The 25,556-nt window shown below is 38.4% G+C and overlaps 1 protein-coding gene across 1 annotated transcript; it reads left to right on the forward strand.

Annotated features, from left to right (window-relative positions):
• The first annotated feature begins 1,245 nt into the window (after positions 1-1,245).
• On the forward strand, positions 1,246-24,368 carry LOC131332990 (serine carboxypeptidase-like 7). Its single transcript, XM_058367292.1, has 14 exons — positions 1,246-1,495; positions 7,137-7,250; positions 7,977-8,122; positions 8,733-8,809; positions 9,365-9,487; positions 9,911-10,013; positions 22,046-22,060; positions 22,127-22,221; positions 22,422-22,496; positions 23,159-23,230; positions 23,573-23,691; positions 23,792-23,905; positions 24,003-24,048; positions 24,140-24,368. Exons 1-14 carry the CDS (start codon positions 1,464-1,466, stop codon positions 24,221-24,223), a joined length of 1,215 nt encoding a protein of 404 aa, XP_058223275.1. The 5' UTR covers positions 1,246-1,463; the 3' UTR covers positions 24,224-24,368.
• Positions 24,369-25,556: the final 1,188 nt, after the last annotated feature.

A 25,556-nucleotide genomic window follows, 5' to 3' on the forward strand; every position in this document is an offset into this window, starting at 1 on the left:
CTCGAATGTTATTAAGTGATCACTCATTTCATGCACTTTCAAGTAATATGAGATTATATTTATTTAACATCCTCTCTTACGTGCATTTGCATTTGAGGTCTGTCAGATGTGGGTCATATCATCGAGCATTCTTTTTGTTGCTCTGTCATCGTTGAGTATATATGGTGCAACATTTTTTTTAAAAGGCTCCACTCCAATGCCATGTGGAAACTTAAAAAGCGAAATGTTCTAACTGTTCTATTTGCAATAGTAGATTTATATTATGGAGTATGACTTCTTCACGTATTTCGTTAAAGGTAATTCATGGAGTTCCCTGAACATTCTCCCCACAAGGTGTTGACTTGAGAATGCAAAGCCCTTCTAGCTCTACGGGATGTACTTTAAAATACACGTTTTGGAATGGCAACTAGGTAGCGGATAGATTGGCTAACATGGGAATTGAACCGGAAAGACAAAAATAGTGCCACATGTCATCCCCGAACGATATCATTCCGCTTTTAGAGGTGGACATGCGAAGTGTGACTGCAGTTAAAGAGATTTTAGTTGTTATAAGGCCATAGTATTTACCTTTCTAGGTTAGGTTTCTAAACACTTTAAAGTTGATTTTAATGGGTTAGAGTGAGTCTTCCTAAGTAGTAAATATTTATTTACATTCTACTAAATAAATCTAAATATTCTATTTGCAATAATAGATTTATATCATCCAGTATGACTTCTTCACGTAATTCATTGAAGTTAATTCATGGAGTTCTCCGAACATTCTGCCCACTAGGTTTTAACTCGAGAATACAAAGCTCTTTTAGCCTTTTCGGGGTGCACTTTAAAACACACATTTTGGGAGGACAACCAAATGCTGGATAAATTGGCTAACACGGGAGTGAACCGGGAAGACAAAAATGATCATCCCCCAAACGATATCATTCCGTTTTTAGAGGCGGATCTGGGAGGTGTGGTTTTTAAGAGATTTTAGTTATTGTTCCTTTTCTATCGTACCCAAAAAATTAGGAAAAATGACGGCTCAAGACGTGTTTTGATAATTAATACCTGCCATGGACAAGTTGAGAACATTTGTTAATGCTGAAAATATCATTGACAAGTATTAATTATCAAAATACGCACTTGGCCGTCATTTTCCCAAAAAATAAAGGAAAAATGACGGCCAAGGACGTGTTTTGATACCGCCAATGATATTTTCAACATTAACAAATGTTTTTAGCTTGTTTTTGACAGATATTAATTATTAATTTCTTCATTTATTCATTCGATGTGGCAAAGGAGGAAATTGGTTACGAACATGAAATTAACCAAGCGATGCTATAATTTTGTAAGCAACTATAGCTAGTTGTATCAAATTGTCAGCTGTCAAGGGCGATTTACGCACATTCGGCTCCTCATTAAATGTATCCTCACAAGTAAGAGCACCAACAATAACTTCATCTGCTGCAAATTTGCTCAAATTCTCGATGGCTTCATGGATCTCATCATATATAGCATCATCGTACTGTAAAGCGCAAACGTTGAGACACTCTTTTACAACAGGATCCTTAGAATTTTTGGATAAATAATTTGCCTGGTCGAGAGTAGCATTCAATTCACAAGTAAAACTTTTAAAACGATGCAGGCAAGCCCTGATAGGGCTAAGGCCTGTTGCTTCCACACATTTCTTATTTTGCTTTGCGTGGTTGTTTCTCTTGTATGTGTGTGAAGCTAACTTCTGGAATGTCTTTTCAGTGATGTTAAGGGTGCAAACTATTATAAGAAACATCCAGTGATCCTTTTCATCATGTTGATGCTGCTGATTCCTCCTACGAGTTTCCAAGTCCCATGTGTCTCTTTTAAATTAGCGGTCACATGGATCCCAAGCTTTTGCACCACAGCCCTATGCGTCTCGAATTTGCTCACATTCTCAATTCACGGGGTTTGGGCTCAAGATCGTCTGAATTCACCCATCAGGTGTACGCCTCCGCCCTCGAGTCAACCAGGCCAAAGTCAACCAGGTAAAAGAAAATTTATCTGGGTAATAATATCCATTCGAATTAGTTTATTCTGTGTATTCTACAGCCATTGGGATCCTTGCATATAGATTTACTGGTGTATTAGCGCTTTCTTCCTTTCGTTTTAGTTTTTTTTTTCAACAGCTTTTCTCTGGAGTATGAATGGTTTTATTGTGTATTCTGCAGCCATTGGGACCCTTATATGCTGATTTATTGGCGTATTAGAGCTCTCTGAAGAGTTATTTCAGTCTATATCCTCGCAAATTTTGGGAGTACGAATGGTTGCAGCATGGAGAATGCTGTGTTAATTTCCCCGACTCGAATGACTATTTGAGCTTCGATGTGACTTCTCTGGAAATGGTGTATAGTTATTTGAAGATAGCTAGGCATAGCAATCTGGTGACATTGGTTGAGATGCTGGGTTATCAACCAAGGACTTCGCGGGTTCCCAACCAACTTGCACGCAGTACCAGCAACACTCTATAATTCATTTTCAGTTTATTGTCCGGTGTGAAGCCGTGGGTGGTGGAATGTTTTAGTTGAAAAACTTGGTTTTTTGCTTTGATGTGATCGGAGCTGTGATCAACTGCATTGGGCGTGCCTTCCCTAATTGCCCAGGTAATGGGGATAACACCCATGTTTTATTCCCACTGCCACCTTCTCCACCTCTTCCCCCACGTCCACCCCCTTCTCCATCTCCCCCTCCCCCTCCCCCTCCACCGTCTCCCCCTTTTCCTCCTCCTCCTCCTCCCCCTTCTCCGCCGCCACCTTCTCCTCCCTCTCCTCCTCCCCCGCTCATCCTTATCCAACCTATTTTCATTGGTTTGCGGCAATTTTCTTATGCATCAGTCTTTGGTCGCTGTGGGAAAGGTCAAAATTACTTTAGTTGACCAGGTCAGAGCTTTGACCACCTTATCAGAAGAAGACATATGACACCTATAGAGGAAGTGGTGGGCACTGATCAAGAGAGAGAACATCCTCCTCGGATTGACCTCACCCATTCCATCTAGGAAAACCTGCATCTTACACAAGACGGAAAAAGACGCGCTGCCTTTGTCTCTTCCGCGGATAGATTGGGCACACAAATAGGGCCGCGACAGGTCCGTGCACAGCACAGACATGGCCGCGACAGGGCCACGCACAAACATGCCCGTAGACAGGCAAGGCTGCAACAGGTCCGCGCACAGACAGCGTCGCGACATGGCCACGCAGACAGAGCTGCGCACAGACAGAGCCGCAAACGGGCAGGATCTGCGACCTCTCCACTCTTTTCCAATTGGTTTGGAGTTGGATGCGGTTTGGGCACCTATTTATACACCAAGGAGAAATCTAGAACATTCTCAGAGAAGCTTCCCAACTATTATACCTACAAATATTTACACAAGTCTAGAATTATACTTCCTCTGTCCAACAATGTTTGTCCTGTCCACAAAACGAGGACATAAAAATAATACTCCATCCGTTTGGATTTAATAGTCGCTCGTTCAATTCTAACCAGATAAAAAATGAGTTATATCTTTAAATTGGTAATGGATTTTATATCCAACATGGATCTTGTTTGATAAATCTCAATTAGTTTTATAAGACAATGTTTTCAAAATTATATAAAACATTATAAATTATAAGATATAATCGATTGAAAAATGACACAAATTCCCAAAAAGGGCTATTACATCCGGACGGGGGGAGTAGAATTTTTGCAATAAAAACTTCAATTTTTTCCAACAATTCAATAGATATCGACGAGTTCTTTAAAGAAACAAATTTGAATTTTTTATTGAAAGAAATGTATTATTTTTTAGTCCTCGTTTGGCGAACCGGACAAATATTTTGGGACGAAGAGAGTATACAACAGTCAGATTAATTTACGAGATAGTTCTAGAAGTTCCCTAGAATCCTATAGGCTTCCACATTGCTCTAGAGAACTCTAGATTGTTCCAAGGAAAAAAACCTGCATGTCTTGGTGGGAAGCATGCCAGGTGTTTGTCAAAATGCCTAGGTTGTGACACTATACTCAACAATCTTGTAACATTAGTTGACATGCTGGGTTATGCACCAGAGGATCCATCCTAGCGAACTTGCGAGGAATGTACAGCAACATTCGATAATGCATTTTTACTTTGTTATCCGGTGTCAAAACTTGCCTGGTGGAGTGGTTCAGTTGAAAGACCTATTTTGCTTTAATCCAACTTGAGCTTTGATTAATTTCTCGGGCCCTACTAACTCCCTGGTATTGCTCTCGCTGCCATCTCCTCCACCTTCTGCCCCTCCTCCCCATGTGCGCGCATCTTTTCTCCTCCTCCTCCCCTCACTCCTCCTTATCAGGTCTATTTCCATTGGATATATTGCCTTGTCTTTTTTTGACCCTTTTTGTTGCTTGGGCTCTTAGGTTTGGTTTTTTTTTTTTTGAACAGCAAAAAGGGTGGGAGGAGACAACCAGCGTAGCAACCCCTCATGAGCATGACCATAGGGGCTCTCTACCCATTCTGGAATGTCCGGTTAAGTCATAGCTACTACCCCGTGAGGACATGCCGTTACCACAGTACCATCAAGGTGCTAGCTGGAAGTAGTATGCCATCCCCTGCAGGACCACTTTTTTTTCCCTTTGTTGAGGTTGGTTTTTCGTTTAATATAATTTCTTTGTAATCTCACAACCAAAAAGACTTTTGGCGATGGAATCCAAATTTCGTTCACCAAATGCATGGTACCTTTTGGTGTTTCATCGCCAAATTGGACCTATTTCGCGAGGAACTACTATTTCATCGCCGAATGCTACTTTTTGGCGAGAAAAGTCATATTTTGTTGCATAAAGGTTCCCATTGGCGACAAAATACCATTTGCTCGCCAAATGTAATACTAATTAGTTTTTTTAATAAAAAAATTCATATATTTTTAAAATAAGTAACCGATATATATTATACATAAATTACTCTAAAGATTATTGAAAAAATAGTAACATATATATTACATTTTGAGTTTGAGTAGTTTAATAAAGAATTGGAGGTCCTGAGTTTGAGTAGGAGGAACAACAAAGTGGAAGGAGTAATTTTTCTAGTTTGGCCGCTTTGCCTCAATGTTACATTCGGCCACGAATTTTTTTTTTTTTTCCTTCAAAATTTATCTTGTTTTAATCTGTTGAGATGGGTTTCCAAGTTAATTTATTTATTTGTATGTTAAAGTACACGAAGACTCCCTCAACTATTACTTATTTTCACAGAGACCCTCTAACATTTAAAATCATCCAAGAAAACCTCCTCAACTATATGAAATAAAAAAAAATTGGTTAACTATATTAACGGAATGAGGAAAAATAACAACTCTACCCCTTAAAAAGTGCCAACATTGACCTCCTCAACTATAAAAATTGTCCACGCTGACCCCTTCATCTTAACGGTCTTTTTGAGATAAGAGTGCTGATTGGTTAATGCCTTAACGGTTATAGTTGAAGGGTTCTGTATGGATTTTAAATGTTAAGGGATCTCTATGGGAAAAAAACGATAGTTGAGGAAGTCTCCATGTACTTTCACCTATTTGTATTCCATGTCTGCCTCTGTCTCATAGCATAACACGAAACCAATTACTACTAATTTGGAGGTGTTTTAAGAGAGAGTAGAAGTGGTGCGGAGAGCTAGCATCAGCCTTGCCGTGCTGGTAGTTCAAGATGGTGAGTGAAATTAAATAAGCAAAGTCAAATTAATTCAGAATCAGGCGAAGCAAAAGAATTAGTAAAACATACTGAACAATTTAAACGACAATCTGCGCAGCCCTCTCACTAGCAGTACCGCAAAAATCACGAACATTAGTTTACATTGCAGCCATGCACAATCGTGCTCCGACCATGAAACAAAAGTACCAATGAAAACTGATTTCATTTTCGCGGAAAATTGATGGTACGGAATGGAGTCATTTCCACATCCTCCCTTGACTGAAACTAGGCTCTCTTTGTACAGGAAATTCAGCTCACCCGAAAGCTGCGAATCCGGAATTCCCACCCTGTTTAATTGGTAACAACGTCGTACAAGAATGGCATAAGTTCCTCCAATCCAGTCTCTTTTCCACGTTAGATCCATTGTTTTATGGGTTTGCAAGTAGATTAAGGTCGAAAATTGAAAGCGAAACTGGGAATTCGAGAAACAAAGAGGCTGTGATTTGGACCTCATTTAGTTCAACCATCCGAGATAGGCTAGCTGTGATGCAGATTATGTTAAAGCATCATATGCAGTTGTACTTGGTTTTGGTCGAAAGGTAATAAGTTAATAGTGCCATGGCACGTAAAAGCAGCAACTTGAACTCAAATATCAAATCAGAACCATGTGATTTTTGTAAACAATAAGTAATTGGATTCAGATGATAAGATAATTCAAGGATTTCATATCATTGTATGCGAAATTTTTTGTTTTACATATATATATATATATATAGCTGATGACGAAGCTGTCGGAACATATATCTTGTCGCATCGTCCTACGTATATCTATTTTCTGATATATATATATAAAGGAAGAGAAGACAGACAGAGAGGCTTTGGATCTTCAAATTAAGACAGGAACAGATTCGCTGCAAGAAATATAGGAGATACCTCATCACGGCAAGAAATATAGGAGATACCTCCAAAAACTAAAATGTGGTAAAATCCAATTGCTACCTACCGGATTAAATATACTATTATGTCCAAAAAAGACTCCAAAGAACAACTCCTTTCTGATCCCTTCCACAATCCCTCCTTCACTCTTTTCTTTATTTTTTTTTACAACCGGAACTGGGGGTTCAGGTCAGTTTTTGCGCCCACCTCAACTAATTATGTGCCTTGAAGTTAAAGAAGGGCAAACCTTCCGGTGGCCAAAGGTTTGGAATGTTTAGCTTCCATGAAATTTGACCATTCGATCGATCTTGTAGAGAACAAACACTTCTTAGTTTAATTTCTAATTTCTCTATGCCCACTTGGCCAAATTAATTCCTTGGGATTTCTTCACCCTTTTCATTTACTGTCATCTGTGTATATTTCTGTGAGACCTAATCCCCTGCTCCCATTTGGAAATCAAGATTTTGATTACTGGAAATGGCAATTCCGGAAACAGAAGCCAAGCTATTGTTGTTCAAATTCCAAACTGATCATAATACAGTAACTGGGTGCCATATTACGATTTTGGTCCTGTCTCTTCTGCTGGCTTGTTGTTCAGAGCCCGCGGTCTCTTCTTCTGCAGTTGAGTCTCTCCCAGGATTCCAAGGCCCGCTTCCTTTTGAACTCGAAACCGGGTGTGTCCACTGATCCCTTGTTCATTTTGATTTCCACGCTCGCGTGTATGAAATATGTGTAGTACATAGTAGCATACGTTATGCAAGCATTTGGCATCTTAAATCGCATGTGAATAATGTCTATAATAGTATGAAATGATGCGAGACAATTCCAATTTGGAGGTGCCCTTTTGGATTTGAATCCAAGGCCGAGAGGGACAAACCCGTGAGGCCAGCTATTGTGCTAGGCTAAGGTGGTCAATACTTAGGTCTTGTTCGATTCGTGTTAAATGTTGAAGGGCCGGGTTCAGTAGCAAGCAGAGGATTAGGATAGGGAATTTGAGATTGAAATTGGTAGTGAGGATTGCTAATATTGACGGCCTCACCAGTTTTTCAATATTGAATTGAATTTCGATTGAAAATAAGTTACCAAGAAGCAACTAAAACACGGATACTTCACAAGACGATATCCACAAACTACACGTCGAATGTTTTTTTCCGTCTTTTCATTCAACTGTTTTGTCTTCCAAAATGCATGGCTATATTTGGGTGCTTGCGATGTTGAGTGATAATGGGTTTGATTATGAAAATCAAAAATACCGAGTAACCGATTGAGAGGCAATTCTATTCAAGTTTAAATTACTGAAAATTTTGCCAGAAGTAGTTTTTCAAAATATGTTTCTCTAACATTTTCATTTCTGTCACTGAAACTGAGCCTGAATGTTTATTTGTATGTCCATGTAATAGCTATGTGGGAGTGGATGAATCAGAGAATGTGCAGCTATTCTACTACTTTGTGAAGTCAGAGTCCAACCCACAAGAGGACCCATTGGTACTTTGGCTAAATGGAGGCCCTGGCTGCTCTTCCATTACCGGTTTCATGTATGAAATAGGTAAATTCGCGTTCGTTCTGCTAAGGTTCTTATTTTTTTACAATAAGTACTTATTTTTCGTTTTATGAGACAGATCATTTTCTCACAATACATCATCTTTAAGTCAAAAAAATAACTACTTATTGTAATTAGCGGAATGGGGTAGTGTGACTATTTTTGGATAAATAACTCAAATTAACTTATAATTTTGTCATTATTCAAATTTTTTTCACACTTGTTAGTCTTGCACCAAATTTTTGTGGACTATTGATTAGTTTCGACGAGAGGAATCGGAAAAGTAAAAAACTATGATCGAAACTCATGATTTTTTTTAATAAAAAAAAATTGTCTTCTTGACTTATTTGTAATCATTCAAAATTTGGAATCATTACCGGACAGAGCTTTTGAACCAAGCCTTAGTGCCTCCCAAAGGCCAAAGTTAACGTGGTTAATATTGGACCAATCCCATCTTTTAAGGCATAAAGGGCACATTCACATACCACTTGTAAAATTATACATTTCCTTGGCAATTTTATCCCCATCGATCATGTCTTTTCCATTAGCAGAAAAACGAAAAAGAAAGAGACGTAGCTGAACTGAAAAATGGAAATTTGAAAACTTAATTGTGTAGGTCCGCTGAATTTCAAGGCAATGCAGAAATATGGGAGCTTGCCCGAATTAGTGTTGAATCCAAATTCATGGTCAAAGGTACGTAGAATTCAATAGAGAAATTATGGTACGAATCCAAATTCATGGATTCCTCTCCGTCTTTCCCTCTCTTGCATTATTGAGATTACATCCTAATCAAAGACGTTGGCGAACGCCCATTGCCGACGTCGTTAGCTTTTGGAATGCCCATTGCCGACGTTAGCCTTTTGGAATCCAAATCCTAGCTCCGGTAATCCATTTTACACCGCTGCTCATCCAGAACAATGGTTGCAGTGCAGGGCCCACAGTTTTCGAGTTTTGCTAGCTAGGTGTACGCAGAACAATGGTTGTAGGGCCCAAAGTTTTCTTCTGCGTTCACTAGCTCTTGTAGTAGTCATTACGTGCATGAATGCATATGCTGCATAGAAATAGCATTTGTCAATAGACGATCCAGATTTCATCTCGGCCGAACAAATCTCAGCCGTCAGTCGAGACGAAATCTGAGCTATCCATTGCCGGGCACGGACGATCCAGATGGGCCCAACACGCATGATGTCCCTTAGCATGAACCCCGGGCATGATTAACAATGTTACGTACGTACATACATATATCAGGTGGCAAGCATAATATTTTTGGATTTGCCAGTGGGAGCTGGATTCTCGTACGCAAGAACCTCACTTGCTACTCACTCGTCAGATTTACAAGCTTGTGAACACGCCTATCAATTTCTGAGTGAGGTACATAAAACGGTGTATATAAAAGAGTTTTAGCATTATCTCGAAAAAATAAAAAGGAGGAGGAGGAAAACTGGTCGGGTTGGATTTGGGTTTAAATTAACATATATCTAACCCGACCCGTTTCAACCCGCCTACTATCAACTTGTATTTGAGTTGCAAATATTTGACCCGTGACCCGTTTCAACCCGGCTCTAATAAAACCGTACTTACTTTCTTAAGCCTTAATTAAATCACACCAGAATATATATATAGTTTACTAAATCCCCTGATTAGTCAAAATGGATAAAGATTTTGGGATTTTTAAAAAAATGGAATAAACACTAAGATTTCGGAACAAAAGATGTAAATTTTGGATACATTACAGGGGATTTAGTAATTTCTATGTCGATTTATGAATTTATTTAAAGAAAAGCGTCATTGCAGTGGCTGATGAATCATCCGGAATTCCTCTCAAACCCATTTTACGTGGGCGGAGATTCGTACGCGGGCATTACGGTTCCAGCTATCGTGCAACTTATTTCAAATGATATGAAAATCAAACACTGGTCGGTATGTGAAATTTTTGGCAAAATCGGGGAGCAACGGTGCCCCCAAGATCATAGAATGATTTTTCAAAATAGTTCGAGTCCTTGTGATTCAAATGTCCAATAAAATAGAAACATGAAAGTGCTTCTTGATATTGCTGTGGCAAGTCAGCATTAAAAAATAAATTACTTTTTGAATTATAAAGATAACCTTGCATTATATTTCAGAGAGTACTAATGGCTTCTTAGCGATTAAATTTGTATTCCTAGAGGGACGGAAAGGCGGGATCAGATGGTGCAGCGCCTCAAAAGCACTATACCGTGCAAAGCTCTATCTCATCGGTTAAAAGTGTTTTGGACAGTTCGAATGAAGCGTTGCACCGTGCAGAGCGAACTTCAGAAAAGGATCCAATTACCGTGATGCTCCTTGGTCAGACAACCAAGGTATTGGCGAATGCAACATATGGTAAAAAAAACAGAGTACTGAAAGCAACTTGCTAAGTAAAAGGTAGAGTCACAAATGTAATAGAAATAGTGAAGAGTGCTTGATAATAGGATTGGGTGTTTAGGTAAATAACCCTTGATAATATTCCCTTCTTTAAAAGTCATCGACTACTAGAACCATTTTAAGTGTAGCTACGAGAGCGTATACTGTTCGCTTTTAATTAGACTAGTCCGCATCGACCTCGGCCCTAGGACAAAGCGAGCGTATACTGCTCGCTTTTAGTTAGACTAATCCGCATCAGTCTCACCCCTAGGGCAAAGCTCAAGAGGCCATTGCCTAGGGTCCAACCAACAGCCATAAATGGGCTCCCTGATACTATTATTTGGTCATGTACTGAGTTGTAAAAAATGCCCAAATTCATCAACCCAATTGGATATCAAATGCTACTCTGGGATTTTCAAGCTCAGTCCACCTGATTCAATGTTAAGCACCTTCGGGGTGCATGCGCCTCCGAGGCGCCTGGCTCAATCGAGATTGAGCATCTGGCTTGATGTGGGTCAAGCATCCGAATCTGTATCTGAATCTGTTGCCGGGACTTTTGAGTTGTCGCGCGACTTGTCCGAATCTGTTCTGAAGTTTACTCGAAGACTTCGGAAATCTGGCTCTTCTGTTGGTTTGTTCCGGTATTCTGAATTTGTTCAGAGCATTTGTTATCTGCAGTCAGTCTGTTTGTTTGTCCGGTTTTGAGAGCAATGTTGTTTGCTTTTGTAGTTTGCTCTCTTGTCTCTCTTTGTTTGTTAGAGTTTGTAGAGAGTCTGTTTGTTCTGGTTTTTGGATTGTATTTGGAGGCAGCTTGATTGTGTCTGGGAGGTGATTTCTCGCCAAGGTGGAGATTGTTGAAGATTGGAGTTTTCTCACGTTTTTCACAAGAGGGAGGATTTTGGTCAATGTTCTAAAAGTCGCTCGGCGTTCGTCGCTCGGTCGATCACCTTCGAGCTTCGAGACCTATTAATCGCCGATTAATCGGCTTGTAGCAATTAGTCGGGTTTTTATTTATTTATATACAAATACTCCCCAATGACAACTCTCATAAAAAATTGAACATTCATCTATCAATCCAACAACATCAATTGTTTTTCAAATATGACATAGAAATCTCGCCTTTGCAGAAAACTGTTAACATGATTATAATACCAGCTGGTATTGGGTATGGACCGTTCATTTATTAGTCACTTACCAATTATAATAACTTTATTTATATACACCAAACAATACTACATTTTGTGTTAAGATTTAATAAAAAATATTACTACACTTTGTTTTCAGAATCACTAACGCGTCAATATGGGTATGGGCTTTTAAAAAAAAAAACACTAATATTCGAGGTCGGTGGAGACGTGGAGTGAGGAGATCTCGAATTTGAGAGAGAGAGAGAGAGAGGCGATTGTAACGCCCCGACTTTCCGTAAGCAATTTAAAATAAAATCTTAAGAAAATTTGCTAAATAAATATAATTTTTCAAAATAAAGTTTAGCTATTACAGTCACAAGATAAATTTACTGATTCAAAATACATTAATTTCAGAGCTAACTCTAGGCTTGATACAAATCCGAAACATACTCGATCTTCGTTCCTGATATTCTTTCTGTGTTGAACTGCAACATTTTTGAATCCTCTCCAGTGAATCCTGCGCCCTCTGGCAAATTGATCGCCGAAGCAAACGATTTGCCAGGATACAGACGTATCCGTGAGTGATAAATCACCCAGTAGAATAATCCAACCCAACTACCCATCTTACTTTACAGATAGCAAGCAGCAGGATAAATATAGTACGAAGTAAAATAGAGATTTCTCACATAAATTGATTTATTACTATCCATTATCCCTTTGTGTGATCTAAGATCCCTCCGCGAGATCTTTCCTCCCCATCCGCTAGCCATGCTCGGTCCCATGAGATCACTTCCCTTTGATGTCGCAGATACACCTAAGTTATGTACTGAGTATGCATCCCAATAACTACAACAAGGGGAAAGCTTATCATACCTGAATCACAACTAGGGTTCGCCTATCTTATATATCACCTCACAAATCACTTCACAATCATCACTGGACACCCGCCATCAATTTATCACTGGACACCCGCCAGTTTTATTTTCATCAATTTATCACTGGACACCCGCCCGCCAGTTTTATTTTCATCAATTTATCACTGAACACCCGCCAGTTTTATTTTCATCACAAATCTCATCACAATCACCAAAATCCGCCTGCAGGCAAATCTAAAAAATAAAAACTTTCCAGTTTATCCATTATCTAGCATCGTCTAGATGAATTCTATTTCGCAATACCACCCCATGTCTCTAGGGTCCAATCTAGCATTCAAATCAAGTATCGATGCAATATACAACCAATCAATAATAATTAAAAATAATTAATAAACAATAAAATCACGCAACTTATTATGAACGAGCCGTTGTGTTTGTCACGCCCCAAATTCGGGAGCATGACCGGCCGTGCACCATGAAGCAATCATGGGACACGAAGCCTAATTAAAAATATTTTTACAATTCGAACTAATAAGAGAAAGACTGGATATTTTATTAAAACAAAATGTGCAACCTCAAAACCAGTATTTTTGTTAAAACATCTCATAATCTCCAACTCCAAATTCTACAATGAACTGCCAATTAATAAGAGTGCAGAAGCTAATAAATAAAAGTGCGGAAGCTTTTTGACAATAGAAAAGAAATAAAAAAAATGCAGATGTCCTAGAGGTCCAAACAGAAGGTCCCGACAAAGCCACAGAGTCCACTACAATGCTCCATGAACTAACCTGAAAAAAAATGTGGAATAAATCCGTCAGCTGACGAGCTCAGTGAGTAGTTAAGCATGCTAAGGGTGATACAAAATGGCATACGTATAAATGAACGATAACGAGTGCTCCAAAGAAATGGTTTTCAATAGTAATGATCGATGGGTCAATGAATAGCAACAACTAAATAAGAAAGGACAAGATGAACGACCCAACAAGCAGTATCAATGGCCTCAACAATTGATTAACGAATACCAGGATCAATAATCGAGTCGCACTAATGAGCATTTACATCAAATAGTTTGCCAGATGATATTAAGAATGACCAACAATAATATGGAAATCCAAATCAAAGTGGGAACCAAAATCACCAATTGCCAAATGCCAAATATTTTCTCAGGGCTAAGTGGGAACCAAAATCACCAATTGCCAAATGCCAAATATTTTCTCAGGGCTTAGCCCGTTGGATCCAACACTGTACTTAGAGTCACCACAGGATGGCGCCTGAGACCTTTTCCCTAAGCCGATCCGGAATAGGATCACAGGGTATTTCACAAGTCTTTTCCCTATCCGTTGAGCACTAGAGTCACAGGGTATTTCACAAGTCTTTTCCCTCGCGGCCAAAGTCACCACGATATTTCACGGGTCTTTTCCTTGGACTTTAATAAATACAAATATAGTCCATGGTCCCAAACACAAATAGAACAACAGCGAGCCGGAAGCACCTGCACCAGGATTATTCTCCGTGTCGTTGCAGAGTCACAATAATATTAAGGAGTCAACGAACGAACAACAAGAAAAATAAGGGCAATCCAACAATCCTATTAATTTTCATCAGTGAACCTTGTATGCCGAAGGGTACGTCAATTGTCAATAATTATGAGAGCAACGAATAAAAATAATTATCATCGGATCACAACCAATAACGAATTGTCAATAATCGATAGGCTCAAGAGAATTCCAAAAGAAGGGATCACATGCTTAACCACTCACCTCGATTGGATGGATAAATCGCGAAACGTAATATTACTCGAGTGTACTCTGCTAGTCTGAACAAAAGAATGCATTACGGAAATCAATTCAATGAAAACAGCAACTCTATTTACCACTGAAACTAATAACAATATAATTATGGGCCATAATTATCACTAATATCGATCCTCCTTAAGTTAACTCCAAGAAATACCTCATGGGTTAATCTCTCAATTGTCTCGCCTCGACACACGCACACACTCCACATGCATACAGGTTCATAATATACTAATATATATACATATTCTCACACTTGCAAACCAAGCACAACACACACTACAACCATCACCCCAAGCGCACAACCTCATCACCATTGCCGCCCCTCCTTCTCTCTCCTCCATTCACTCGGCACCACCAAATAAAACCACTATTTTTCCCAAATCAAGGCCCCTATTTCTATGTGTTTGTATAACCATAAACTATATACTTAACAAGGAAGAAAAAGAGACGATAAAAACCTTACCCGAAGATTCACCGATCCAAAAACTACCGCAAACTCTCAACTGTGGCTTCTCTCTTCCTCCCTCTCGTTCTCAACTTTGTGGAATAAAATAACCCTAAACGCTTCCTCACCCTAATAAACTGTCCACGTTCAAACTTAAAAACTTATCTAGTCTAATTACACAATCTACCCAACATTATTCTTTACGTTAACTAATCACTTGTGGGGACCCATTCCCAGTTTAACCAAACTTAGGGTTTTAAGCGATACGTGTAACTGATGCAAAAAAAAAAAAAACAGCCCAACATATACATTTTTTTTTAGCAAAAAGTTTGAAAAGAAAAATAAAAGATTTAATTATTTGCGTCAAAATATTATTATTATTATTATTTTACTGAAAAAGTGGGACGTCACACGTTGCCCTTAATTTTGTATGGTCACAACGTCAATAATAAAGTAAAAGTTTTAAAAGGAATTAAAAGGAAATTTTTTTGGGCTCTTATTAATTAATTCTAATATAATAGATTAATTAGATAAAAATATTGAAATATTTATCATGACCTTACCAAGAGTTCTAAAGGTCATACGCAACCAGTTGAGTATCAAAAGTTGAGTTCGGAGGGTCGCGAGATTAGTTTAAATAAAGACGTTAAATAAAATGACCGAAAGTGAAGTACATAGATAATAAATAATTTACTAATTAAAATATGTTGAGGTTAACAAAGTTTTATCTTCGGAATGTAGGGAGTCTAAATAAAATTACTCGGGCATTAATAATAAGGTTTATAAGGTCATAAAGATTTTTGATTGGAAACGCTATAGAAATAACAATAAATGGTAAATTAAATAAAAAAAAAATTAATCCAACAAGATAACATCTTTGAGATGCAAGGAGTCTAGAAAAAATTAGTTTGGGGGTAAAAACGTTATTTGGAAGGTCGCAAAGATTTTTCATTGGTAAACTTTGATAGATAACTAATAAATAATTTAATAAATAGATAATTAAATAAAAAAAATATGATCTTAACAAGCTATGATCTTTCAGGTGTGAAAAGTCTAGGAAAAATAGTCCAGGCGTCAAAAATGAGGTTTGGAAGGTCGCAAAGTTTTTTCGAAACATTTAAAACCAACTCAATCTACCAGATAAATTAAACTGATATAATTAATACATTTTATACTACGATGATATTATATTGTAAGAAAATAATATCAAGTCAGTAGTTTTTCATAATATTAATATCAGACAGATTGTAAAATAAATATCAGACGGGTCATCTTATTCGTAAATAACTACAAATAAAGTATCGGGCTCAAAAATAATATCAAATTGGTGAATATGGCTGAAAACGCACGGTAAAGTATATATTTTTCGTTCAGGACATATGGTTAAGCATATAAACACTTAATATACTTGGAGAAGAGGTTGGAATGGATTATAATACCTTTAATCGGATCGAATTGATTTAAAAACGAATCTTGAATTTTGGGAAAGAAGACTTCGGTTTTTTTTGATCGGGAGACTTTGGAACCAAATTGGACGATGCTTGGTGATACTAGGAGTAGAAGGAAGAGATTGGAATGGTCGGATTGAGTTTCGGTTGGATCTTGGTACGAAACCCACTTTTCTGTCTCTTTCTTTCTCTCTTTAAAACTCCATGGATTGAAACTTGGTTTTCTCTCTCTCTTTTGGACTGGTGGGACGTAGGGAATATTGTAGTGTAAATTTCGTGGGTCAATGGGGTGGGGTATTTATAGGAGAATTTTGGTTGAAGAGAATAAGAGTGAATTTAATGGGATTGGGTTCATGGAATTTTGAATGGACGAATTGGGCTTGGTTTTAGAGTTAGGGAGGAAGTAGAGACTGAGTAGGAAACGGAGAGACGGAAGGAGTTTGTATTTGTACATGCATGTAATTTGTGTGTAGGAAAAATTTAAAAAGAAAACATGTATATATTGCATGCATAATTGTATCTAAAAAAAAAAGAATTACATTAAGGAAAATAATTCTAATAATATTATATTTATGAAAAAAAAATTGGGTCAAAAATCCGGATCGTTACAGCGATAGGCGGCTCGGAGATCTCGTGTTTTACACAGAGATATGACAGGTGACTCCGAGATCGATCAATTGATGATTGGGTGTTGAACAAGCCCTAAAAACTGTGATTCAAAGCCCTTAAATTGGTATGAGTATATAACAGTTACACCCCTTGATTCAAAATTATAGATTTTACCTCTATTAATCGCCGATAGCCGACTAATCGCCCATTAACTGATTAATCGACTTATCGCCGCTAGACGCCGACTGACTAATCGCCGGTTAATCGCCGACTAACTCCGATTAACCTCCTGACCTACTAATTCAACCTTCTAGGCATTAATCTAATCGGTTAGGCCAAATTTCTGATTAATCGGCGATTAAATTCTTCTTTTGGAACACTGATTTTGGTCAAAGAAGATCTTCATAGGATTGGCAAAAGGAAGCTTTGGGATAAAGCTGCATTAATGAGGAAGAGTCTTGATGGGAATTTTCAACTATGTTTGACAAAAGGAAACTTTGGGATAAAGCTACCTTAATGAGAAAGAGTCTCGATGGGAATTTTCTTCTCTGGCATGGCTGTGAACATGGTTTTACTCCTCCCTATATATACCCTAGTAGTTTGCTATTGTACAGTAACACAGAGATCTGAGAGTTTGGGTGGGTATACACTGGGATTGGGTGAGAGTATGTCCAAATACAAATCAGCTGTCCGTGGAGTAGGCAATTTGCTGAACCACGTAAATCTGTTGTTTCTGTGTTCAATTGGGTGTGTGTGTTTCTTTGTGTGTTTTTGGTTTGATCCTTATTTCCGCAACACGCTATTGAGCTTGACGGCGACTGCGAGGGTCCGGTTGAGTCCGTTCATGGCGACGCTGGCCGCGAACCCGACGTTCGTTTCAGGGTTGTTTGCTTGGATGGTGGCGCAGTCGGTGAAGGTGGTTCTGAATTTCTTTGTGGAGAAGAAGTGGGATTTGAGAATCATGTTTGCTTCGGGAGGAATGCCGTCGTCTCACTCGGCGCTGTGCACTGCGCTGACGACGTCGGTGGCGATTTGTCACGGAGTGGCGGACTCGTTGTTTCCGGTTTGTTTGGGGTTTAGTTTGATTGTCATGTATGATGCGATCGGTGTAAGGCGGCATGCTGGGATGCAAGCAGAGGTATGGTAATTGTGTTTTCGGTTTATTAGTCAATGCTTGAATTGTTGGAATTTACCTTTGTTCAGTCTATACATCTGTTTGTTTGTTGAGAGATTGGTCGACGACCCTTTTCTTCGGCATCATGAGAAGGGGGAATTCTTTCTCATCAAATCTCACCATAGGAAGGAAACAATAAAAAAATACTTTTCTCTCCAAAACTGTTTTGATAAGAAACTCTAATCCTTTCTTTTTCTTTTTCCATAAGGTTTGTAAGAACAATTAAGTCAAGAACGCAAACAAAAAAGGCACTACTTTTAAGTATTTCCCCAATTGGTTAGTTGAGTATATTCACTGCTTGGACCAAATTTCACTATGTATCGAATGAAGAGAGGGCAGATTATGTGAGCTATTGCGTATATAACAAGCAAGTATTATTATTATTAACCTTATAACTTCGGATTTACATCACCAACACTGTTGTTATGCACTGGCCGGAAGTACCACCACATAAATCTGGTGTTCTCTTGTGTTGTGTGGCCAGGGGCGGATCCCTGTTGACCCTGACTTTTCTACTCTTGCACTTTTACCCTATTAATTTAAGATATAGTTCATTTATCCCCTCAAAAATTGTACTAGTGCCCTATTGAGATTTACAAAATATCAAATCTGTCACCTTATAAGTCTCAAAAAGTATGAAAAACAATCCCTTATTCAATGTGCTTAACTACCTCAATCAAAAATATCTCTTTGTCCAGTGCTCTATTTTATAGAAGTATATCGATAGCTTTATTTTTTGGTGAGATTTAAAACTTTGATTCCTGCTAGGTATTTCATTGTATGAATAATACTCTTCTAAGCTCTGGAATATCTACCGTTTAGATCACAAGGATACCATTACCGGACACACAATTATTAAACTTTTCTTCAAAATTCATTCAGTTAATAGGATCTTAAATTTTGAATGAAAAAATGAAAGTTATGCTGCAAATTTCATAATGTTTTAAATTTGAACTTTTTTGCTTAATGAAGAATGTTAAAACATTTTATCTTCTCATTATATTGGACCGTGAATTTTTTTTTTTTCCAAAGTTATGTTTGACAGGTGACTCCCTATGGGAAATTCCTGGATCCGCCACTGTGTGTGACTATTTGTTTCTCGGCCCGATTGGATACGGTATGAGTTTTGGGTGTATTATTTATGAAGGGTGGATAAGATAGTCGGGGGTATTAGTTAAGAAGAGAGGACCCACATTGATGTGACATTTATAAAGGGTGTATTAAAAAGTAGATGGTTTGGATGATGTATTAGAAGGAATGGTGTATGATGTAAAAAACTGTCAAATGACTCTTTTACCTTTGTGCAGTTCCAAACTTTATTATGTCTAACATTAATTATATAATTGCAAAACTTAATATATTTAATTATTTTTCGACAATTCTAAGTTATAATAATTTACTTCATTAACTAGTTAAATAATTTAACAAATTTGTACTAAAATATAGATTCCGTTTTTTTTTAAGTAGGGGAACTTGCAATACACATGGTCACACATGTTTTTTTCAAAATTGTTTGTGACCATTGAATTGCTCTCCATTATTCTACACCATTTATTTGGATTGATTTCAACTACACTTGATAATTTTCCCATTTTCCCATTTTCCCAACTTTGGGAGTATCGACTGACTTTCAGTCTTCTACATTTTCCCAACTACATGTGTACTTGTATACGGAGAGAGAGAGAGAGGAGAGAGATGAGACAAAAGCGTAGAAGAAGGAGGAGCGGCCCCCCGGTTCTCTCTTCCGATCTGTACACAACCCATCCCCAATCCGGTAATCGTCTCTCTCTCCGATCGGCGGGTTATCTTGCTCTCTCTCCGATTTGTACACAATCCACCCCCAAGAACAGGTACATCTCTCCTTACGTATACATACATGTTTTCTGTGTGTGTGTTTATGTGGTGGTGCTGGTGGTGATCTGTTGTTGTTGGTGGTGTTGTTCTTCTTCTTCTGTTTCTCTGTACTCTGTAGCAAATAGAGAGGGAGAGCCGTTGGGAGAGGGGGATGAGGAGGGGTGTTTTGGTCAAAAATCAGGCGAATACACCCGGATTAGCTATTGCTACCTGGGAGGGTAGCAATAATTTATGGCTGTGAATGGTGTATTAGCGAATACGGGGATTAGTTAATACAGGGGAAAAAGTGGATGCCAAACCGTGTATTCACCTCTCATCCGGGTGTATTGTGTAATACACCCACCGTATACACCATCCAATCGGGCTATGGATTGAAACTGGATTTAGTATTTATAATTCTGTCTGATACATAAGGGCACTTCTGGGTTTCCGTCCTAATGGGATCCATTTTTTTGCATGTATTGCAATGGAACTCATAACGGAGTCTGTCAGGTGTTTCTTTTTCTTTATATGGAAGTACTTTATTGGATTTTTGTTAGCAACTTCTCCTAATATGAAGGTGAACTAGGTATCATTCGAGAAGGCACTATACACTAGTCGTTTATTTTGGTACAGTGAGGGAAGGTTGACGCGTGCTTACTTCATTGATGTGGGATTGCGGCATAATGGAATTCCTATGAACGGAAAAGATTTTCAGCTGTGATGTTTACCCCATCTTTATGATACTTTAGTCATCCCACGTTGGCCCTCACTATTGTCATGAGCTTATATGATGTAGAGGCCATGTGAAAAGGATTCGTTCATGTGGTAAGCCCTGGAGAACTTAAGGTCGAAGGAGTTAGTCAACTCGAGCCAAGAGTCTTGACTCGAATAATACATAAAGGTAATGAGCCAGGCTTGCAGGCACTGAAACTTGGCTTCGCTCCTTCCTTTAGTGGCCCTAATTGGATACATGCATTGCTTAGTAAGTGGTAAGACTTGGGGAATCTTCAGGAAACAGAATATTTCCTTTCATGCAAGGCAAGAGCATAGCCAAATGCATTCAGTGTTTTCAGTGTCTATATGTGCTAGTTTTGGGGGCTATTTCTACCTCTTTTGTTTCGTGGTTTCAAGTTTGAATTTCTCTACTGATTTCCTACCTTTGTTTTGCTGGAGATGGTCTTTGAGGGGTTATTACGTGTCTGTTTTAGTGTTAATAAGACACCCCAAGGTCATTTGGGGCTTTGAGGATGTATTTGAATTCTTGTGCCGAAAACTGAGCTCACTGCATTGTCCACATGGTTGTCTTGCATCACTGGATTTTCTGGTAGTAATTAAGCAAAAAATGCAGGATAGGATTGGAGAGCTTACTTATTGGGAGATATGGGTCAAACATATTGATGAACTGAAAGTATCTATCCCTGCCTACTTCTTCCATTCGCTTGGAAGAAAAGCTGCCGAAACTCCTCTTCAGTGTTCAGTCTGGAATGTAGGAAGTGGGCGAAGCATTTATTTTTGGGTGGGTGAACCTGGTTTAGGTGATGGCTTCGTTTGAGCATATACTTGGTAGATTTTATTATTTTCTAACTCATAGTTTGGGGGAACATTGAAGGTTACTTACATCCCCTATTTCATGAGTTCAATGCTGAAGATACTTAAGATCGTACCAGAAGCACGTCTGGTGTGCAAGATTGTTTATTATCTTTCCAGAATAGGAATTCATAAGGATTTTGAAGAGAGTTCTGTTTATGGTGATTACACCTGTAGAAAACAAGTGTAAAAAAAAGCAAGCGTTTGTGCTTATAATCTATGATGTACTAAATCTTTTGCAACTTAATTGGAAAAGATTCTTATCTGTGATATATTTGACGGGATATGTGATTTCACAAGTATAGGCCGAATTCAATAACTCGAGATGTCATCTACAGTACTATTAATTTCTTCTTTCATGCACCATAATTCGCCATATTATTCCTGTGCCTGTAAACACATCGTCAATTATCATCAATTGTACAGATATTTTGGTATTCCTTCTGCTAGATAATCTTCGTTGGTGTGTGGGTTAAGCATTATGGTTTGAAGCTTATATGGGTTCTTGACTTCCCCTCCCCCCTTTCTAGTTGGTATCTTGTGTGATGGTCTGTTTTAGAGATTTTCACCTCTTCTTAGCTCAACTGGGTTCAGAAGTTATCTTAATGTTTCTCTTGCTAACATATACTCTTACTATTTAGTTTGACGAAATCATGTCTGTTGTTCTGCTTCCTGAATATGATAATCACCACAGGTTCTCAATATGATCGTTGCGGGCTTGTTCCAAGGGCATCCAATCAGTCAAAGAAAGCTCAAGGAACTTCTTGGCCACACTCCGCCCCAGGTTGTTGCTGGAGCTCTAGCAGGCATTGTTGTTGCTTTTGTCTGCTGTCAGGGTTGCTTCGTTGCAACTTAATCTCGTGCTGCAAATAATTCGAACTGTACATTGTTGGGATGTTACTCTCAGGTTAGGATGCTATCTTTTTGTACTCCATTATCTCTATCAATAATATTCCTTTTTTCACCTTTTAAAAAAAAAAAAAACTGTTGGTATCTCATGAAATCAAATGCTTTGTGTTGCAGATCCTCTATTGCTTATATATTGCTGTTGCTGGTGCTGTTGGAGAAAGGAAAGAGTCCAAAGGACAAAGGAGTGATGTAGATTCCACCTTAATTTGGTTGTCTAGTTTGGTTGTCTAGTGTTAATTTGCTACGTACTACTGCTAGAATATTCCAGCTTATGTTTTTTTGCTTTGGTAACTGACCCTTTTGATGGGCTATGCTACAGTTTCCACTGGATTGACTTCTTGCCTAGAACAATGATTAATTTCACTTTCACTATTGTTTTGGCATTAAATTGAGTTACTTTTGTTTTCCTGCCTTATTAGTCTTTTTTTAATTAACAGCCTTATTTGAGGAGTAGTGCTATATGTACCGAAAGGGGGGGAGAGATTTCGTACCGACGGCCGCCGGTGGGCCGTCTCCGGCCACCGGACGGCCAATCCAAGCCGTCCAAACATTCTAAAAAAAAAAACGAGGGGGCCCACGCGAGAATCAACGGCATCCGAGGTGTGTAAGGTGCTTGATCCGAGCATCCTTTTTTCGTGTATATATGTGTATTCGCAACCGTCAGATGACATTTTTAATGGTTGAGATTTTAAAAAAAAAATTCTAGAAACTTTTCTCCGGAAAAGTTTTTAAAAGTTCGGACCGTTAGATGCAAAGATGAACGGCTGTTGGACTGTAGAGAATCCTTGCAGTTGGACTATAGAGAATCCACCTCCTAGCTTTACTCATTCTCTTGTTTTTCTCGACTGTAGAACAATGGAAAACGGCTCTCCCATTCTTGGCTTAACAATGACGGTGTCCGAGAAGCACTTCATATTCGGAAGGTAAAATCTCAAACTATTACTAATCGAATACGGAAAAATCAATATTTACAAAGAAAAATGTCAATAAAATGGAGGCAATCTACATTGATGTAATGAAAGTAAAGGACCCACGACAATGACAGAACGCCCCAAATAATTGACTATTTTGCCAAGCAGAGTAGTCTGTTGGGATTTTGAGATAATACGTTCTTGTTTTACAACAGTTATTCCAACAAAGCCTCACGGGATCTTCCTTCTTTGCCTTGAATCAAATCGGAAAATGACTTCATTGACTTAAACTTTATTATGACCATCCCTAATTGGTTGTCCGCGGATTCCATTATCGATTCTTACTTGACATAGGGAAGCATAGGGGAGTGGACAAGATGCAACCTTGGATTGCCTTACACTCCTAACATCGCCGAGAGTTTTGTGTATCACGTAAATCTCAGCACTAAAGGTTACAGATCACTAATATACAGGTGAGATCAGTGTATATATTTCTTGCATTTTAAATTGTTGTACAATCTTATTGAAATCGGTACTCAGAAAAAATCAAAATATTAACGGATGTTGAAACAGCGGTGATCACGATTTGATTGTGCCATTTTTGGGAACTCAAGCATGGATACGATCCCTGAACTACTCCATTGTCAACGACTGGCGGTCGTGGGTTGTCGAGGGCCAAGTTGCCGGGTGGGTTACCTATTATTATTCACTATGATATGCTAATGCTTATTAGAAAATAAATCTGGAATTTCTTAATTTCCATGTACTTCTTGTTAATGTGTAGTTATACAAGGACTTACGCGAATCGGATGACATTTGCCACGGTGAAGGCATGAATTTCCTCTTGTCTTCATTGCTTAATTTCCACCAATGGCCTTTTTGTTTTAGTTTGATTTTTGGTCATGTTTTACTGCTTTACAGGGAGGAGGGCACACAGCTCCAGAGTATAAGCCTGTTGAGTGTCGTGTCATGTTTGAAAGATGGATCTCTCGTCAACCTCTATAACTTGTTTGGCAACCCTTGCTTATTTGCTTCTTGTGTGCCTGAATTGAGACTGAAAATAAGCTAACAAGCAAAATCTACCAATAAAGCTACCAAAATGTAGAATCACTCTCAAGTCGTAATTTTTACACTCCCATTTTTACTCTCAAGTAGCAGTATTAAAGTACCACCATTCTTTTAGTAGGGAAATTTTTTTTTTGTTAGGGTAGTGATTTTTACACTCTCATTTTTACTATCCACGCTTGTTTTTTTTGTTTGTATTCCCTCCCAACAGCTAAAAACCATAGCCATAGCCCACCACAGCTAGAGATATGTCCCTCTAAACATAGTTTTTAATATTGGCCGGTACGAACCGTATCGGCCGGTTCGTACCGGGATTTGAGAGTTCCGGTTCGGATATAGGCCGGTATAACGGGGAGACTGGAAATCACAGGTGAATCGGCCGATTCCTGATACGTATCGGTATGTAACAGATTTGTCGGCCGGTTCGGCTGGTTCAGGCTGGTTCGGCAAAAAAAAAAAATAGAGCTTTTTTTTTTTTATCCGCAAAAACAGTGCTCCTTCCACAGAGCATCAAACCATCAACTCCTTCCACTTTTCACAGCTTTTTCCCTAAAATTTTGGATCTTGTCTTGGAAAATAAGTAAATAACACAGCAATTGAAAGTTGAAACCCAAATCTGATCATTACCTGCCGTTGGCTTTCTTATCTTCTCTTCTATCTTCATTCTTTCACAAATTTCTTTCTTCAACAAGCCACTCTTCAACATATTTCAAGAAAGAAAAAAAATTCCAAAAAAATAGTTTAAGATTCTTGAGAAACAGATGGTATTGATTGCTGATGCAGAGCATTTGGTGCTGAACTGCTAATTTGGTGAAGTAAACGGAAAGAGGAGAAGAAATGAATGGTTGTAGATTGAACTTTGAAGGTATTTCTTTCCCCTGATACTTTGATTTGGGTTTTTTTTTGTTTGAGAGAGAGAGAGAGAGAGAGAGAGAGAGAGAGAGCCGCGGCTGCCGATTTTGCGTGGCTCAAGAGTAATAGATTTTCTATATTCTCTTCTCTTGTTGATTTTGCGTGGCACGACTCACGAGAGTAAAAGTTACAAAACCAATTTCTTTGTTCACCACCTCTGTCAAGGACCGGAGCAACTATTATATAATTTCTTTAAAAAAAATGTAGTTTAGTACGTTAGTGACCTGAAATGGAAAATTTTATTGACTTGCGGGTTTTGATAAATTATCGGATATTTCACATGAAGAGAATGGATTATTACATGTCTTAAATTAATTAAAATGTGATTATTTAAGCCAATGTTGGGGGCAAAAGTATATTT

The sequence above is a fragment of the Rhododendron vialii genome, chromosome 7a (assembly GCF_030253575.1).
Source record: "Rhododendron vialii isolate Sample 1 chromosome 7a, ASM3025357v1".
Classification (NCBI taxonomy): domain Eukaryota; kingdom Viridiplantae; phylum Streptophyta; class Magnoliopsida; order Ericales; family Ericaceae; genus Rhododendron; species Rhododendron vialii.

Coding starts and splice junctions, on each gene's coding strand:
- LOC131332990 (XM_058367292.1), top strand. CDS start 1,464: ATGGCTTCATGGATCTCATCATATATAGCATC. Junction 8,810..9,364: donor ATCCAAATTCATGGTCAAAG/GTACGTAGAATT, acceptor TACATATATCAG/GTGGCAAGCATAATATTTTT. Junction 22,497..23,158: donor CCAAAGGACAAAGGAGTGAT/GTAGATTCCACC, acceptor TCTCGACTGTAG/AACAATGGAAAACGGCTCTC.